At 38.2% G+C, this 19472-nt stretch overlaps 1 protein-coding gene across 19 annotated transcripts in view; it reads right to left on the reverse strand.

Annotated features, from left to right (window-relative positions):
• The window catches only part of Braf (B-Raf proto-oncogene, serine/threonine kinase), a 135394-nt gene that overhangs the window by 37789 nt on the left and 78133 nt on the right, over positions 1-19472 (reverse strand). For 9 of the 19 annotated variants that reach the window (XM_087655566.1, XM_087655561.1, XM_087655560.1 and 6 more), the window contains 6 exon segments: positions 17783-17942; positions 14244-14280; positions 10102-10244; positions 9047-9164; positions 5023-5107; positions 4150-4326 (listed from right to left, as the gene is read on the reverse strand). In XM_087655566.1, coding sequence (XP_087511692.1) covers positions 4150-4326; positions 5023-5107; positions 9047-9164; positions 10102-10244; positions 14244-14280; positions 17783-17942 — 720 coding nt within the window. 19 annotated transcript variants of the gene reach the window in all.

Below are 19472 nucleotides of genomic sequence, written 5' to 3' on the forward strand. Positions count from 1 at the left end.
TTGAGACAGTGTTTCTCTGTATATACTGGCAGTCTTAGAACATCTTCTGTAGATCAGGCTGGCCTCAAACTCCAGGGATCCACCTGTCTCTGCCTCCTGAGTGTTGGGACTAAAGCGTGTGCTAACACACTGAGCAGTCTTTTTATTTTTAATCTTGCCATGGAAACTAATACATCTGCTCTTGGTGAGAGTGGTAATCTCTTCTTTCATTGGATCTGTTTCTCCCAGTGCACCCCACCTTGGTGTGTTTTGACCTTTCATTTCTTTCATACTTCTCTAATGTTAGATGAATCAGAGAAATTGTGTCTTACTCAGACTAAGTGGGGAACTAGAAAATTGTCCAGCTTATTGTCTGTGAACTATACAGTGACACAGACCGGAGTCCCTGCACTCTCTTCCTCCTGGCCTGGTTAAGATTCTCTAGAGAAGACTCCTAAGACTGCCGTGTAGGAAAAGTCAGGTTTGGCTGCCTTTGAGAATCAGAAAGCACTGGGTTAGGGTGTGTCTCAGTGGCACAATATTTGTCCTAGGGATCACCCCAAAAGGCTGGGAGATGGGCAGCAGAGCTGGACAGTATTTGGTAAGTAAAGTTGCCTACCGCACTGTTTTGGTAAGATGTCCGAATGCTGGACAGTGGAATTCCCAAGCCAGATACTCATTTCCCACCTTCCAGAGAAGTTCAGTCTTCCAGTTGCTCAGAGGCACTTGGTAGGAGAGACGAACAGAACAGCTCCCCTCATCACAGGAACTGTCAATTTCTGAAGCTAATGTCTGCAAAGACTCTTGAAAGTTGTGTTGTAAACATGATGGTTTTCATTTTTTCCACTGGCAACTAATAATTTAGTTTTTGGGTTTTTACTAAAGTCTATCATCGGTTTTCAACCTGCTTTCCAACTTTCAAAATGTTGCTACTGTCTTCTTCCTACTCTCCTAATTACTTTAGTCTTTATAAAAATACTTCTTTATTATATAACTTTATTGTAGTTTTAATGGGGTTGAAAGACAGAGGAAAAAAATTTGTCACTTTAATCCCAAACCTACTTAATCATTTCAATATAGAATTTTCAACTATCAAAGACTTTAGAAATTAGAATATATTGGTAAAAGCAGGTGCAAATTACCATCTCAACTGGAAGGAACAAAAAAAAATGGGAAAGGCATTATGTTATCCTTCATTAGTTTTAAATTAACAATAAAAAGTAAACTGTCTTAGAAGGCTTAAGATTTAACAGTGCTTTCTCAGCTGTGAAAATCTATCTGGACAGTCTGACAGAGGGATGCCAGGGACAGTCTGATAGAGGGATGCCAGGGACAGTCTGACAGAGGGATGCCAGGGACAGTCTGACAGAGGGATGCCAGGGACAGTCTGACAGAGGGATGCCAGGGACAGTCTGACAGAGGGATGCCAGGGACAGTCTGACAGAGGGATGCCAGGGACAGTCTGACAGAGGGATGCCAGGGACAGTCTGACAGAGGGACGCCAGCACTTGTACCAGCAGGGAAGCAGTGTTTTAGAGCTGGTTATAAAAGTACACTGGTAATCCCAGACTGTAGTGTGATGGGAAAGTATCACCTCTTTCTTGAAAACTCTGGAGTTATTCATTTTCATAGGTTCTTCCCTGTCACACCTTGTTTTAACTAATCCTGTCACTCCACTACCCTTTCTTCTCAAAATTATTACAAATACTAATTTTTATTGCCTGTTCATATCAAGATATTTTCTGTCAGTTCCACTCTCTTTTTTAAAAAGTTTAAAACATTTCTGAATTCTGATACAAGCAGAATTTGAATTTTCTTTCTGGACAGTAAATAATACATAGTTTTGTATAATCATGCATATACGACTTGTCTTGTCTGTCTGTCTGCTTGCCTTCCTTGCTTTTATTCATTTTACTGATAGATACTGAATATCCATCATAGCCCAGGGCCTAGTCCAGGCAATAGCCACAATTCAATGGACAAAACAAAGCCCCTGATCTTACCTAATCTGTACTAGTGGGGGCAATGGAGAACTTTAAAAGTCTGTTTGAATAAGCATATAGAAAGTGATAAAGTGAGCTGGGGAGTTGGTGATTATATACAGTGATCAGAGACACAATCTTAAATAAAAGTATTTGTGGTACGAATATTCCAAAGAAACAGGGCAGATACAGAGCTGTTGAGGGAGAGAATTCTCAGCCTATTCTACAAGTGCTAGAGACGAGTGGGAAAACATGAATAAGCTGTGCTTCTTTTTGTTGACAGTTTCTGCCAGAGACTTTTCTTCTCGAGATTTTAATATACTCTTTTAGATTTGAGTACATTAAAATTCTAGCTTTGCTGAAAGGCTAAGATTGTTTTGTTAGTAGATAAGGATATTACTACAATAATACTTTGATTGTGTGTGTGTGTGTGTGTGTGTGTGTGTGTGTGTGTGTGTGTCTGTCTGTCTGTCTGTCTATGGTGTTTGAATAAGAACATCCCCATAGGTTCATAAACTTGAATGCTTAGTCACCAGAGAGTGGCACTATTTAAAAGGAACAGAAGAATTAGTAGGTGTAGCCTTGTCAAAATGGGTGTGCCCTTTTCAGAAGCATATCAATGGGCCTGAACTTTGAGATTTCAAAAGCCCATGGGAGGCCCAGGCTGTTTTTCCGCCTATAGATCAGGGTGTGTTCTCAATACTGATGCAGTGCTGAGCCTGCTGCCATGCGCCCTGCCATAATGGTGAGGGACTAAGCCTCTAGAGCTGTAGGCAAGCCCCCAAGTAAACGATTTCTTTGATAAGAGTTGTCTTGATCATGATGTCTCTTCACAATAGAACTGTCACTAAAGTGATAAGGCATTTTGGTTGAACAAAGGCTTGCGAGTTATTGCTTAGTTTTGAATGAAGAAAGGTGGTAAGTTTATTTACTTACTGTCCTTGAGGCAAGGGTTGTTAGGACATGTACTCACTTTTACCCATTTGTTCCAATTGGATAATGCAAAGGTAGCATAAGAGGTTTTAGGATAACTTTGCTAACTATGACCTAACATGTTCTTTCACTAAGAGCCTGTTTCCTTACTGGTAAAAGGGAAATTAAAGTATCTACTTTATAACATTTAAAGATTAAATGACACAATAATCCAGTCACACAGAAGAATTAACACATTCTTTTGAACTATTCGTAGAACTTTCAAATTAATATTTTATTGTTTTTCAGCCAAGTACTTTTTCGCTCGCTTATCAGTTTTTGAAGCAGAATCTATTTAGTTCTAAAATCCACAGAGATCCTTTCTGCCTCTGCCTCTTAAATACTGGGATTAAAGGCATGCATCACCAAGCCTGGTTTCAGCTTTAAAGTACTTTCAAATCTGCTCCTTCCTGTTTGTTTTGTGCTGGGGACTGACATGGGTTTGTGAATGGTGGGAAGTGATTTACTACTAACATCTGCAGTCCTAAATGTTACTTTTTAACTGTGCAATTCAACTTAAAGAGTTTTATGCAAAATTTTTCTTAAGCCAGTTTTTTTGTTGTTGTTTTGTGAGACAAGGTCTCTTAAAGGAGTCCTGGCTATCATGGAACTCAGAGATCTGCCTGCTTCTGTCTCCTGAGTGCTGGGATTAAAGGTGTGCCCTACACCTAGATCTGGTTCATTTTAACCTGTATAAATCATGAAAAAAATGTATCTTTTGGGTTACAAAGTAAACTTCAGTAGATATACCTGTTTCAACTTAAAGTCCTCAACAAGAATTAAAATATAGATATTCATTTAAAACTTTATCAACTGGCCTTACGGTAGAAAATGTAGGCATGTAAAAGAAAATGATTTAAAAGCAACAAAAAATAGTCACACTTTAAAAATGATTAACAAATAACTATTAATGGCTCTGTTTTAGTAGGAGTGTGGCTTTTCTGGTTCCTAATTTTCTGTACTTCCACTGTTCACATAAACCACTGAGTGCTAATCATCATTTGCAATTATAAACTTCTCATCAAACACCTCACTTCTTGTATACTTCAAAGGCTGAGCTAGAGAAACAGTGTTTTTAGTATGTGAGTGCTCTCTAGTAGTTAGTACCTTTGCACAGAAACCTAGTAAGCAGCCCATAGATGTATTATTAGGACCTTTAACGTATCCGTAAGTGGATTTCAAGAGCGCTGTGAAGATTTAACAGCATTGAACTTACTCCATGCCCTGTGCAGTCTGCCGTGCAATATCTATAAGTTTGATCATCTCAAATTTGGTCTCAATGATGTGGAGATGGTGATATAAGCTGGAGCCTTCACACCACTGTGTAACAATAGCCAGCTGTGGCTTTGTAGAATAGCCCATGAAAAGGAGGATGTTCACATGTCGAGTTTTCCTGGCAAAAAGAAATGTGACAATGTGTAACAGTTCTCTAAGGAGAGCTAAATCAATACAATGCTCTCAGGACAACGTACCAAAAACGAAGCAAGGCTGACCTATAATTATTGAGTCTAACCTCCAACTCTGTTCAGAAATATAGAAATTTATCGAGTGAAGAAGCAGAGGTCACTTTCATTTGTTAAAGTTGTTCCAAACTTATGAGGACGTTTTCTAAGTGGAAGTAAAATCATTTTCCTCTCACCGCCACAACTAGCTTCCCTGTTCTGTTCTGTCCTTCACAGTATCAGAGGAGCCATGCACCCTTGTGAATACAATAGCCTTCTCTGGATTAAAATATCGGTTTTGTTGAATACTCCCCTCACATAAAATTATAACTATAGAACCTTCCCTGTATAAGTTTTCTTATGGATTTACTCTCATTTTCTAATGTTCCTCGGGTCCTAGGGTCCAGGACTAAATATACTTTTAAATGTGCTTTGATATATTTAGAATTTTTAGAGTACTATTTTCCTAAAAGTAACTATTATACACAATCAGGCATTATTTTTTATTTCCATTAATTCAGTCTTGTCTTCTAGATGCAGGACCAAATTATACTGAGTATCAGGGAGACAATGTAAACATAAACTCCAAGTAGGCACATTATGTTTCTTTGAGTAAAGCCACTGAACGCGGTGATGCACACACTCACCTGAGTACTCCGACTTCGTTTTTGAAGGCCTGTAACTGCTGAGGTGTGGGTGCTGTCACATTCAGCATTTTCACTGCCACGTCCCCTGAAAGGAAATTGTTACTCCAAAATTTCAAATTGCAAAACATGAAATATTTATTCTTGTTTTTTTTTGCTAATTATTTTAAATCTGTATCATTATTAAACTGTAAATAAATTATATTTAACTATCTAGTAATAAACTACTTTTCTTCTTTTTAACACAGACTATGGGTACACACATCCTTGAATCTCACACAAAGCAACTAACAGTGATATTCCTATACTACTATTTGAAAATAATATGCTAAACAACCCACATGTCCCTCGACAGAGGAATGGATAAAAAAAGGTGGTACATTTACACTATGGAGTACTACTCAGATATTAAAAACAATGACTTCATGAAATTCACAGGCAAATGTATGGAACTAGAAAATATCATCCTGAGTGAGGTAACCCAATCACAAAAGAACACTCATGATATATATACATATATATATATATACTCAATATACTCACTGATAAGCAGATATTAGCCAAAAATTGAGCTCAGAATACTCACGATACAACTCACAGACCATATGAAACCCAAGAAGAAGGAAGATCACACCAAGTGTGGATGCTACAGTCCTACTCAGAAGGGGGAAGAAAATAATCTCTGGAGGTAGAGTGAGAAAGGAATCTGGGAAAGGAGGGGAGGGAAAAAGGGGGGCTGGTTCAGATACTGGAGGAGATGGGGGACAAGTACAGAGGGTCAGGAATTTGAAAGGAGGCATGTAGCAGTAGGAGAGGGGGATCTGGGGGTAGCCACTACAAAGTCCCAGATGCCATGGACCCCAAAGGTTCCCAGGACCCAACAGAGAGGATTAGGAGAAATACCCAAAAAGGGGAGAGAGAACCTATAAAGACCACATCTAGTAGATAGGCATGGCCCCTGGGGCCACCCATCCACCTAAAAAATAATAATTCAGAATTCCTTCTGTCAAAAGGAAATACAGGGACAAAGATTGAGCAGAGACTGAAGGAAAAGCCATCCAGAGACTGCCCCACCTAGGGATCCATCCCATCTACTGACACCAAACCTAGACACTATTGCTGATGCCAAGAAGTGCTTGCTGACAGGAGCCTGATACAGCTGTCTCCTGAGAGGCTCTGCCAGAGCCTGACCAATACAGATGCAGATACAGCAAACATCGAACTGAGCATGGGGACCCCAATAGGGAAGTAAGGGCAAGAACTGTAGAAGCTGAAGGTGTCTGCAATTTCATAGAAAGAAGAACAATATCAACCAACCAGACCCCCAAAGCTCCCAGGGACTAAACCATCAACCACAGAGTACACATGGAGGGACCCATGGCTCCAGCTGGATATGTAGCAGAGGATGGCCTTATCTGGCATCCTCTGGGGGGAGGGTAGCCCCTTGGTCCTGTGGAGGCTTGATGCCCCAGTGTAGGGGAATGCTAGGGCGTTGAGGCAAGAGTGGGTGGGCCAGTGGGGGAGCACTCTCAAAGAGGCAAGGGGTGGGAGAAGGGGAGAAGGGATTTGTGACGGGGAAACTAAGAAGGTGGATAATACTTGATATGCAAATAAATAAAATAACCAATAAAAATATGAAAAAAAAGGGAAAATATATGCTAGGGCTGGAGAGATGGCTCAGTGGTTAAGAGAACTGACTGCTCTTCCAGAGGTCCTGAGTTCGATTCCCAGCAACCACATGGTGGCTCACAACCATCTGTAATGAGATCTGATGCCCTTTCTGATATGTCTGAAGACAGCTACAGTGCACTCTAAATAAATAAATAAATAAATAAATAAATAAATAAATAAATAAATAAATAAATTTTTAAAAAAAGAAGAAAAGAAAAAGAAAATATATGCTAAAATACAATGACCTTTGCTTCCTGGGAATACAGGTTAGGTAACTAAGTACTTGGGGAATTCTCCTAATGATTTAACAGTTCTGACTGAGGTGTTACTTACCAAGTGAGTGCTCAAAACCATGGACAACAGGTTCAATGCAACTTGGTTTAAAATAAAAACTTGCTACTTTTCCCCAAAAGTTATGGCTTATTTATGTGGACTGGAAAATTATTAAAATTATAATCATAGTTCAAACACTTCTAGTGGATATGTAAACTGGCTTAAGTACTTGGCAGCACTGATAGGAGTATGTATAAAATTGCAAGTATGCATATGATGTAGTTCTAAAATTCTCTCTTAGGCATATAGCCAGTAAAAATATACACATATGTTCTTTAAAAGACATATACTAAAAATATGCACAGCAGAATCATTCAGAATTGCACCAAAGTGGTAAGTCCCCAAATGGTTATTATCTCATAGATGGAAGGAATCACATTTCACTCACACAATGGAATACTATTCAGAGGACGAATGACACACGAACACACCCAATAACATTGATGGATCTTAAAATATTGAGAGAAAGGTTACACGTTATATTCTACTGAAGTCAGGAGGTTAGTTGTCTTTGCAAGATGAGTGAATGAAGAGGGCATATGGAGAGCTTCTAGAAGACTAATAATGGGGGTTGGGGATTTAGCTCAGTGGTAGAGCGCTTGCCTAGCAAGCGCAAGGCTCTGGGTTCAGTCCCCAGCTCCAGAAAAAAGAAAAAAAAAAAAAAAAGACTAATAACGTTACAAGTATTAATCACGAATGTATTCAGTCACTTCGTGAGTTTTAATTACCTGAACACTTATAAACATTTTAATAAATTTTAACATAACCAACCACTATAAATATTGACTTTTCTTAACTATCAAAGTAATATAGTATTCATTTTATCAGACACCACCAACAGTGCTTATTACTTAAATGTTTCAGGAAAACAAAAACATTCCCCATAGGAGCTGGAGAGATGGCTTAGTTAAGAAAACTGGCTGCTCTTCCAGGTCTCGAGTTCAATTCCCAGCACTCACATGGTGGAAGATGCCGGAAGACAACCATCTATTATGGGATCTGATGCTGTATTCTGTCATGCAGGTATACATGCAAATAGAGCACTCATGTATAAATAAATCTTAAAAAGTCCCCATAACTATGGCATTCAGAAATATACATGCTTACATATGCCTATATATGCATATTCCACTATTGCTATCCCTCTGCTGAGTATGCTTTCCCAAACATTGACCTATTCATTGCTGTCCAATTACTTGCTTAGGCTCAGTGTACATACTGCCAACCTTTCATATTTCCCCAAAATAAAGAGCATTATAATCACAACCTTCACATGATCAATTAAAAAAAAATCTGTGTTCAAGGAAAGTCATGACTTCTATCTTTTGAGTTTGTAATTCTTAGAAAACTAGTGAGGCTGAATACTTTTTATGTTTACTTGTGATTTATAATACCCATAACATCATCAAAAGGAATATTTCTAAAAGAAAGAGTTCCTTTGGGATTAACTGCTCGACAATCTTCATCTTTATGAATCACTACTCTAAAGTACTAACAGCACTCCTGGTTACTCTGAAGCCAGTTTTCATGTTCCACCATTTTTGTTAGAATCCTTTGGAGGACTCCTGCATTTCATGAAAACAGCTTAACGATGTAAACAGTGAATATTTTGACTTTATACCTGTTTTTGAGACAATCTCTGTCACTCAAGTTGGCCTTGAACTTTCTATTTTCTACATAGCTAAGGATGTTCTTGAATTCCTAATCCTCATGCTTACACCTCCTAAGTGCTGGGAATATAGGAGTGTGTGTCATCACGCCTGCTGTTCCTCCCCAGACACACTTCTGTGTGCCCTGTCTGTACTGTCTGTAACTTGCTCTGTAGACCAGGCTGGTCTTGAACTCAAGAGATCTACTTGCCTCCTTTGCCTCTTGAATGCTAGGGTTAAGGAATGTACCATTATGCCCAGCTTTTGTTTTTTTTTTTTTTAAATAAACATTTCTTAACATATCCCCACTACACCAATGTATTACATACATACCATGTCCCAGGTGAGCCACTGACACTGTATTACATACATACCATGCCACTTTCCCTTGTAGACAGTTCCAAAGGACCCAGATCCAATTCTCTGTCCCACTGTAATCTGTCCATCAGGAATCTCCCAATCATCACTTGAATCTCTTCTACCAAGTGTTTTCTTGAAAAATATAATACAAAAGTCAAGCCAAGGCAAACAAAAGAGAAAAAAACCTTATGTTTCATGCTAAATATATTGACCTGCCTGACATGAAGTTAGGAACAGAGAAAAGTCTTAAAAAAACAAACAAACAAAAAAACCAACCAACCAACCAAAAAAACAAAGAAAGAAAACAATAAAATATCCACGTTGAAGAAGTAATAGTTATACTCATGACTAAATTTAAAATTAGCCAATTCAAGGGTGGAAAAATTACTTAAAAACAGAAATATTTGGGGCTGGAGAAATAGTTGAGAAGTTAGGATTAGTGGTTTTTCTTGCAGAGTACCCAGGTTCAGGTCCCAGCACCCATGACAGCTCATCTATAACTCTAGTTCCAGGGGATCCATTACACTCTTCTGACCTCCTTTACCACTGGGCATGTGCAAGCTGTACTTATATATGCAGTCAAACACCCATCAACACAAAAATAATACTAATTAAAAAATTAAAAATAGGGGCTGGGGATTTACCTCAGTGGTAGAGCGCTTACCTAGGAAGCGCAAGGCCCTGGGTTCGGTCCCCAGCTCCGAAAAAAAAAAAAAAGTTAAAAATAGAAATAATTGGGGTGGAGAGATGCCTCAGTAGTTAAGAGCACTGACTGCTCTGCCAGAGGTCCGGAGTTCAATTCTCAGCATCCACATGGTGGCTCACAACCAACTGTAATGGGATCTGATGCCCTCTTCTGGAGTGTCTGAAGACAGCTACAGTGTACTTACATATAAATAAATAAATCTTAAAAAAAAAAAAAAAAAAGAAAGAAAGAAAGAAACTAGAACAAAGGTCAGGTTTGTGTGAATACACTTCAGGCAAGACCTATTAACCCTTAAATGCGGCAGGAACCTCGCGCCACAGGGCTCTTACATTTAGATGGTCCAGTCACAGCACAGATCCTTACCATCCGACTTCTGTCTTCCGTGGAGGAGGAGGAGGAGGACTTCCTTTCCCGCTGAGGTCCTGGAGATTTCTGTAAGGCTTTCACGTTAGTGAGTGAGCCAGGTAATGAGGCAGGTGGGGTGGCCGACAAGCCTGTGGTTGACCCTAAATTAGAAAAAAGGGGAAATTACCCACATTAAGGAGGAGTAAGCATTAAGAAGGAACAAATATGTCCACATAACAGGGGCAGAAAGTGGGGAAATCTAGACTTACTTTAAAATGGAGTGCATGTTTAAATATTGGCCCTTAACAAAGGGTAGGCCAAAAGAGGCATGATATGTAATGAGCACAATAATTTTTTAAGGTTTTTTTTTTGGCCAATTTAATGACCCTTAAAATAGATAATAATAAATAAGTCTAGAAAAATACAATCTCTAAACCAAGACACAATTTCTAAAATTCACTCCCAAGTTCCTGTGCCTTTGATAAGAAATTAAAACATCAAAACCAACGCACAGGCATGGTACCACACACCTTTAATCCTAGCACTTGGGAGGCAGAGGCAGGTGGATCTCTGCATTTGAGGCTAGCCTGTCTACAGATAGACTTCCAGGATAGCCAGAGCCATGTAATACAAAGACCCTATGTGATAAAACATAGGAAAAACTAACAAAACCCAACAACAAAATCAAGGCATATTTCTATAAAACTTATTTTGTATTATTTCACTAGCCTCAGTACTTCAAAAACATTAAAACATTAACATTAAACATTAAAACTCAAACATTTTAATGGCCTTTAAATATTTCTTTCCTATTAGCCTTATATTTATATATGATACCAAACTACAAACTCTACTATTTGAGTGGTTCTTGGAGGTTTTTTCTATCTTTGTTACCTTTATTGCAAAGTTAATATAAACAAAGCCAAGTAGGCTTTCTTATTGAAAAATTATTATTTTTATTTATGTGCATTGGTGTTTGGCCTGCATGTGTATCTGTGTGAAGGTGTCAGAACTTCTGAAGCCACAGTTACAGACAGTGGTGAGCTGCCATGTGGGTGCTGGGAAGGGAACCTGAGTCCTCTGGAGAAGCAGCCAGTGCTTGTAAACTAACACCCCAGTCCCACTAAAGGCTTTCTGAAAACTTGGTATTGCAAGGGTGAACAGGTAACTGCTATGGCATCGCACCCATATTCCAGATATATTCTAGTATGTTATATGCCAAGTGAACCTTGTAAGTAGGCTCAGGTTTCTAATATGCAAACTTCCAGCTACTCATAGCACTATGTGAAGTAGCTGGGACAGAGAAGTGTACAGTGAACAGGCCTGAGAGTTCTAGGTAGGATTTTCATATATAGCTGAGAAAAACTTCCAAAAAATACTATTCTCAAGGGTAAAAAAAGAGGCTCTTTCAAATGGCAAGGATACAATCACATTTAAATGTTAAATCTGGACAGATGTTTTATAGCCACTACATCATGTTATATAGCACCATATGGAAGTTCTATGATTGCACATGCAATTTTCTAAAAGAAAATGGTGCCTGGAATTTCTTTGAACTAGAGCACAATACATTCTATCCTGGTCATTGATAACTTCCCACATTGTGAAGCAGCAACAACCTCGGGCACAGTCCTCGTTCATTGGGTTATTCAGTTTAATTATATCCCTAAGTATGGAATGACTTCCACTATAGTTAAGGCCGGCCTGGTGGAAAACGCTAAAGCACCATGATTACATAAACCTAGGTCACTAAGTGCATCAAAGCAGTAAAACAACTTTATAACAGTTTTTAAAGATATACAATTTTATCTTAAAATTTAAGTCAATTTGACAGTAAATTAAAATATGACATGGCAAAATATGGGATAATTATATTGTTAACTTTCCTTATGTGAGGGACATAAGTAAACATATACATTCAGTTTTCTTGAACTCATGTTTATAGATTAATTACTAATATTACTAAATTTGAAAACACTGTCAAAAGTCTCATAAGAACTTTTTGGCCTCAAACCTGCAGTGATTTTCCTCCTGCCTCTGTATCTCAAGTGCTGAGGTTACAGATGTGAGTCATATGCCCAATGTAAAGCTTTTTCATAGGGGTTTCCACATACATTTTTATTTTCTTAAATAGTATTAATATTAGTTAATTGCAAATTATCATCCAATGCACTAAAATAGAAAGAGTCCTGCCTGTGTCTCCCAGAATTTAAGAAGTTATCCAGACCAAGCAGAACTAAGACAAAAATGAGCAAGATGGAAATCCCAACTCAGAAATTTCTTGCTTTTAAAAGTTTGTAATAGACAGCATACAGGAAGCTTGCAGTAGTGAGGATGTGAGAAGCACATTCAGAGCATTCCAGCCAGGCCAAGCAGAAATTTAGTACTTAACACTCTCACACTTACAAACACACGCTGTGAGGTGAGGCACACACAGAGTCTGTATCTTATATTTAGTTTGCTTGGGTGAGAACAAGAAAGAAGAGCCCAACTACCTCTGAACACTGGGCCAGGCTCAAAATCAAACACTATTTCACTGGGGACAGAATGGAGGAGGGGGCTGGGAGTCCGGGATTGGTATTTCCGAAGACAGCGCATCAGCTGGTTCAAAGGGGCTGTTAGAAGAGAAAGAGAGGGGCAGGCAAACACAGGAAGACAGACACACAGAAGAAATGAAAGAAGTCATGGGGAATAAATTAGATGAACTAAAGCCTGCTTCATAAAATAATTATGGATGATATTTTAAAAATCTGCTTATATTTTCACAAAAACCCCAATGAATTTGTTCAAAGTGACTCATAACAAGGATAAGAAATGCCACTTGACTTTAGGTGCTAAGCAGGCTGTTTACTACGGTTAACTGTGATGCTAACATGATGGAAACATTTAAATGCTGGATGTATTGGGCAAAATTATCAGCAGCCACAGCTACTAAGACATATGAAGTCAAACTGGCAGCAACATTAATTGGCAGGCTCACGGAGTAACAAACAACACATACTCTTGAGTAACTGTGTGGTAAGTCAGCATTAAGTACATAATTTAGGCTTGTTATCTGGTATCTTCTCAGGAGTACAGAACCATAACAATATGGTTTACAATGTTTACTCAGTATAACTATTGAGTCTGGGCTTGGCCCTATTTTGAAGAGACAGAAGGCCACAGTGAAGAGCCCAGCTCTAGGCATGATGTGCAGCTAACACAGTCTTCCTTGTAAGACAGAAGGCAGCTGAGAAGGTAAGCACAGTGGAGCTCTTGAAAGAAAACGCGAAGACAGTCTCAAATGCCATCTTTTAGAAAACATATGTGGTAAATTATTAGAGTCTGCTTGTTTTGTTTTTTGAGAGAGCCATGCTATGCAGACTGGGCTAGCCTCAAACTCATGTTCTTCCTGCCTCAGCTAGGATCATAGGCATATGTTATCACATTTGGCTCAAAAACATTTTCTTAAAACAATACTATCTTTGCTAGAGGGAAAGCTAGATGGAAAATCTGTAAGAAATCTTAATATAATTTCCAATAAGGGGACAACTAAAATTCTCCATTAATATAATTTCTCATTTGTATATTTTATTTACTATACCAATAAGGGGTAACTAAATTTTTCCATTATGGGTCCATTCCATAAAATAAATGTATCTTTCAAATAGATCTAGACAGGGGATGGGAAATGTTGATAGAGTCTGACAGTTGAGGAGATATGGCCAGCCACCCCAAAGAATGACTGACAATGATTCCATTTGACTCTGAGCTCTCTCTACTTGGTGTGGGCCAAGAGAAACGTAGTGACTCCAGCTTTGGAGGCAGCAGAAATTAAAAAGTGGATACAACAACTAAGGGTCCTCCTTGTGCCGTACCTAAGATTGGAAGGGGTGCATTTAAGACTTTCTTCTATGTCTTCTCACGTTCTCTCCTTGTTATGGATAATTTTAAATTCTGCTACTAGTAAATAACTACTATTAAAAACAAACAAACAAACAAACAAAAAAGCCAAAAAACCAAAACCCATTTGGTTTTCTCTACACATTTTTCTCTGTGTCTGTTTCAGGAAAAAAAAAAAAAAAGCAACCATAAAGGAGACAAGCAGCAAAGCAATTGCATTTTTGCCTTAAAACAACAACAAAAACAAAACAAAATAAAACCCTAAAATCACTACTTACCTCCATCCCCACGAAACCCCTGGTCTCTAATCAAATCCTACAAACAAATAGTAAATATGTTTATTCAAAGCACATGGTAAAAAAGTAATAACAACAACAACAACACATTTTCTACTATGCATAAGCAGAAGGGTTAATTCAAAACAATACCTGTCTTATAATTATTTCACAAAGCAAAGACTATTAAATTAGCTAGTGTACATGACAAACACTAACGTTTGAAGCACTTGCCACCCTGACCTACGTGAAAGGATTATTAGTCCTGGTCAAATGCTGAAATCCATTCCAGGCCACTCAGTGACTTCATAAATCCTTAAAGAAGATTCTACTGGCACATATTAAGAGCCATAAAAATGTTCATACCCTTTGATCCTGTAATTCCACTTCTGGGAATTTTTCCTAAGGAAATAATTCAGAAGAAAAAATGATATGCACAAAGATGTTTAGTGCAGCATTATCCATCACACCAAAAGTCAGAAATAATTATTTCCCTCTGATAGGCATTTAGTCATATTATGGCTATGGTGTATCAATTTAATGAAGTAGTGCACAGTTACCAAACAACTATGAAACTTAAAACATGGAACATGTTTACATATAATAAAAAATACAAAATTAAGCACACTGAATACTATCATAAAAATCTGGATGTACAAGAAACATTAAAAAGGAGGGGAGATCAAAACAGCTCAAATAAGGATTTTGTTTAAAGTGGTCTTTCTTATTTAAAATACAGCTTTTACAGTAATGTTGGTAGTAGGGGAAATTCCATATACAATGAAATTGGATCCTAGTCTACAGAACCTGGATTACTTTACTCAGTTAACCTAAGTGTCAGGGATTGAAAGGCCACAAATGTCTCTGAAAAGATTAATTGCAAATAGGCACCATTTTGCTTATTAAAATGAGTGAATTCTTTACTGTGTATGTCTACCATATTCAATGTACTACATAGACCCTTCAATATACAAAAGTCTCTTTTTTTTAACATTCAAAAACCTATTTAATAGAATGTTTTTCATGAAATATACAAAAGTCTTAATGGTTTCACTACCTTTCTGTGGTTTCAGAGCTTACAAACACTGTGAGATGTAGGCACATGAAAAGTAGGAATAAAAGAGAGATACACCAGTTCATTATAATAAAAAGTGATGGCATTGACAAGACTTTTAGTGCCATACATTAAGACTATGATGATCTGGCAATCTGACACTGGGCTTCCAGCCTCCAGATCTATAAGAATTGGTGACTACAGTGCAAAAGAAATGACACTAGGATTTGGCATTGGTGAAGCAGCTAAAGAAATCTGAGTCAGGGCTGTGAAGACTAGACAGGCATGTAGAAATCAAGGGGCTTTCTAGACAGAAGGCCCCACAGGAGAACAGTTGTAACCCCTTTCCTGTTTCCTATCCTAGCTCTGAAACTCCCACACACCCCTACAGATGAATGTGGCTTTCCCACTCCTAGAAACTACTGGAGGTCCAATACACATTTACCCTTTTCAATGTCATGTGTTCTTAAAGCTCCCTGTTCAACAATCTACTCGATCTAGTTTAAGTAGGATAGTCTAGTATTTTAAAACCATTTCAACTGTTCCCTAACCTCTTCTAGTCCCTTGTCTGTCATCCCTGTGATTCAGCATCACAGAAGAAACAACCAAAGAACTTCTGGCAATACCTTTGTTATCTGTGAACATCTGCACAAGTAGCATCCATCAGCTGTAATTTCTAAATTCATTCGTTCTCCTTGATAGTCCCTTCATCTCCAGGGTACCATGTGTCATAGGCTGGTCTCCAGCTCTGCCCCTCTGGTGCCTTTAGCGGTCAGCGCCAAGACTAAAGGTGTGCGCCACAAGCGCATGGTTCGCTTCTAGCTACCATTTGTTTTAATGTGGTGGTTTGAGGAAGGATGGTCCCCATAGGCTCACAATATTTGGAGACTTGTTTTAATGTGGTGGTTTGAGGAAGGATGGTCCCCATAGGCTCACAGTATTTGGAGACTTGTTTTAATGTGGTGGTTTGAGGAAGGATGGTTCCCATAGGCTCACAATATTTGGAGACTTGTTTTAATGTGGTGGTTTGAGGAAGGATGGTTCCCATAGGCTCACAATATTTGGAGACTTGTTTTAATGTGGTGGTTTGAGGAAGGATGGTCCCCATAGGCTCACAGTATTTGGAGACTTGTTTTAATGTGGTGGTTTGAGGAAGGATGGTCCCCACAGGCTCACAGTATCTGGAGATTTATTCTCCAGGAAGTAGCCTTGTTGGAGGTAGGCTCTGAAGTTTCAAAAGCACACACCAGAACAACACCCTCCCTGCCCTGTCTGCAGATCAAGATGTAAAGCTCTTAACTATTGCATGTCGCCATGCTCCCCACGATGATAAAAATGGACTAAACCTCTGAAACTATAAGCAAGCCCCAACTAAATACTTTTTTAAGAGTTATCTTGGTCATTCAGACATGTACTCAGATAATAAGGTAAGAAATGACTGAGCATGAATAAAAACTTTAAGTCATTAAAAGCTTTCAAACAAGAGAATAGATGATAAGAGTATTATAAAAATTATCCTGGTGAGATTACCAGGGTGGAAATGGTTAAAGAAAAATTAATGGTAGGAATAAATTCATTAAGTTGTTCATATGAATGAATATGGAGGCAAATGGTTATGTCAATAAGTTAGAAGAGTCTAGACGTAAAGGGGAAAGGAAAACAGTTTCGGCAGTTATGAAAAGGGTAAAAGAGTAAGGCATAAAGTGATTCTTCAAATAGCCAGGCCCAAGAAACTAGGAGGAGGCATAGCAGAGACAAGGGGAAACAGTTTAACAGACTATTTGTTTTCAAATAAAGATGAAGGCTCCAAGCTGGGGCACATCGAGAACACACCTAACCTACAGATACTGTGCGACTCCGACTTTCCAAGCTCCCTACTCCCACAGCTCCCTTTCCCACTTCTCTTTCTGTGTGTTCAGGTCTACATAGAGAGAAAAGCCTTAGTTAAAAATGGTACTAGGAAAAAGCTACTTATATGAACTTACTCTCCGAAACACAGGGGGAAACAATAAAAGTAGGAAGAAAGGCTGATTTTAAAATCCTTTATTCATGATTTATCTTGGTAATTAAATAAAATTTATAATAAAGCATTTTAAAAGTTAATAAAATTTAAGTTATAGTTCCAACTGTAAGATTTTAAAAAATATAAATCCAGAACTCTTTGTTGGTTCTAATGCCAAATTCATGTCATTTTCATAACAGATAAATTGAACAAAAATCTTAAGAGAACTCGTAAAATTCCCATTTTAATTTAAAATGTTTTCAGAGATAGTGTCATAGAAAAAAGTGAGAATAATTGCAACTTGACAATAGTAAAGTACTTAATATTACCAGAGAAGATGCTTGGGCATCTGGATCCGTAATGTAGGAGCCTAGCACTTCCATGATAAGTGAAAAGTGGCATCTACTTCCCATCTGTATTGAAAGTCTAACAGGAAACCAGGGGAGCACACTCAGATTGCTTAGTGCTAGCACCGCCAGTACTTACATCAATATTGACAGGTTCGATTGTGTTTATATGAACATTGGGAGCGGAGGAGGAGCGGTCTCGTTGCCCAAACTGATTGCGATGATCTTCATCTGCTGGCCGGAAGGGCTGTGGAATTGGAATGGATTTTGAAGGAGATGGACTGGTGAGGATTTGGGGCCTGGAAAAACCAAGTCATTGGGAAGATAAGATTTAGAGCAATTATATTAATAATAATATTTAAAATGAAAGTTATAAGATTGTTGTACTTAAAATGATAAGCTTTAAAGAAACAAAATTACAGTAGTAATAGCTTTACAAAAAGCATTAGTTTAAAAAACATCCCTACAACTGGTACTGACAAAGTTTTGCTCAAAAGCAGAACTTCCAGGGACTATCAATGGTAAGAACAATGATTCTGATCCAGAAAACTCCAGAGGATTCTACAAATGGCTGGAGATTACCTGTGGTTAATTCCTTCAAAATTATATATGCAACTAAAATGCTTCAGGTGGGGACTGGCTGAATAAAACATGCTATGTTTCCTATATACTATTTTTCATAACCTAAAGTCACTCAAGTAAAAATTTGAAGAAGGTAGTTTGGAAGTTACAAATAGTTTTGAGAATATATCTGTATATTTTAGGACCCTAAAGATAGAATTACTACTTAATACCAGTATTGATTGAAATTTTTATAATATCAAATATTATCTCCAAAGTTTTGGAAGATAATCTATATGGTGCCAATTATCTTTCATATTTCAAAATGTTTTTCATGTCTAATTATTAACACCAGAGACAAAAAAAGAGAACCAGATAATATTTAACACTGCAGCAAATATTTAAAATAACTAAAAAAATGTGGGGTATTGTGGTTGTGTGGTGCCCTGGGGAGCCAGACACTGGTATCAAGTGCTTCATCTCTACCTTACTTTTTGAGACAGTCTCTTCGCTGAAGCTGAATTTACAATCCGTTAGACTGCTAGCCAACAAACTCCAAAAATCTTACCCTGTCCTCCCAGGACTGGGGTATAAAAATACCTCTTGGGGCTGGGGATTTAGCTCAGTGGTAGAGCGCTTACCTAGGAAGCGCAAGGCCCTGGGTTCGGTCCCCAGCTCCGAAAAAAAGAACCAAAAAAAAAAAAAAAAAAAAATACCTCTTATGCCCTGAAGAAATTGTTTCTGAGACTTACTTCCTCTGTCTGCTAACCCAGGCCTTGCCGTGGAAGCTTCTAGCCTCGATACAATCTTACCCAGGCCTAGAATGCTTTCAGCTTCTGAGATGTACTGCTGAATCAGCTCACTCTTTCCTGGTTCTTTCAGAACTCTGGCTGACTGGTACAACTCAGCTGTTCTTGCTCAAAACTTCTCCAATTTGACTGATTCAATCTGGCTTCTTTCTCAGCCTCTCCTGAACTGCTCGCTTGAACTCATACTAACTTTGGCAAAATGTTCTAATTTTCTGTCTCTCATTCTCTGGCTCATTCTGTCAACCTGGTCAAGCTTGTTCTCTCTCTGCAACTTACTTCTTTACAACTGTCCTGGTAAAACTGACTCCTTCCCTTTTTTTTTTTTTTTTTTTTCTCTCTGTGCTGCTCTCTTAAACAGCCTCTTTTCCTTTTTTTCCCTGTGAGTTGGACATATTCTTCTTTTGTGGGTTGGGGGAAGATATCAAAATTCTTTATTTGAAGAAACAGTACAAATTAAAG

The sequence above is a fragment of the Rattus norvegicus genome, chromosome 4 (genome assembly GCF_021556685.1).
Source record: "Rattus norvegicus strain SHRSP/BbbUtx chromosome 4, alternate assembly SHRSP_T2T, whole genome shotgun sequence".
NCBI classification, from domain to species: Eukaryota; Metazoa; Chordata; class Mammalia; order Rodentia; family Muridae; genus Rattus; species Rattus norvegicus.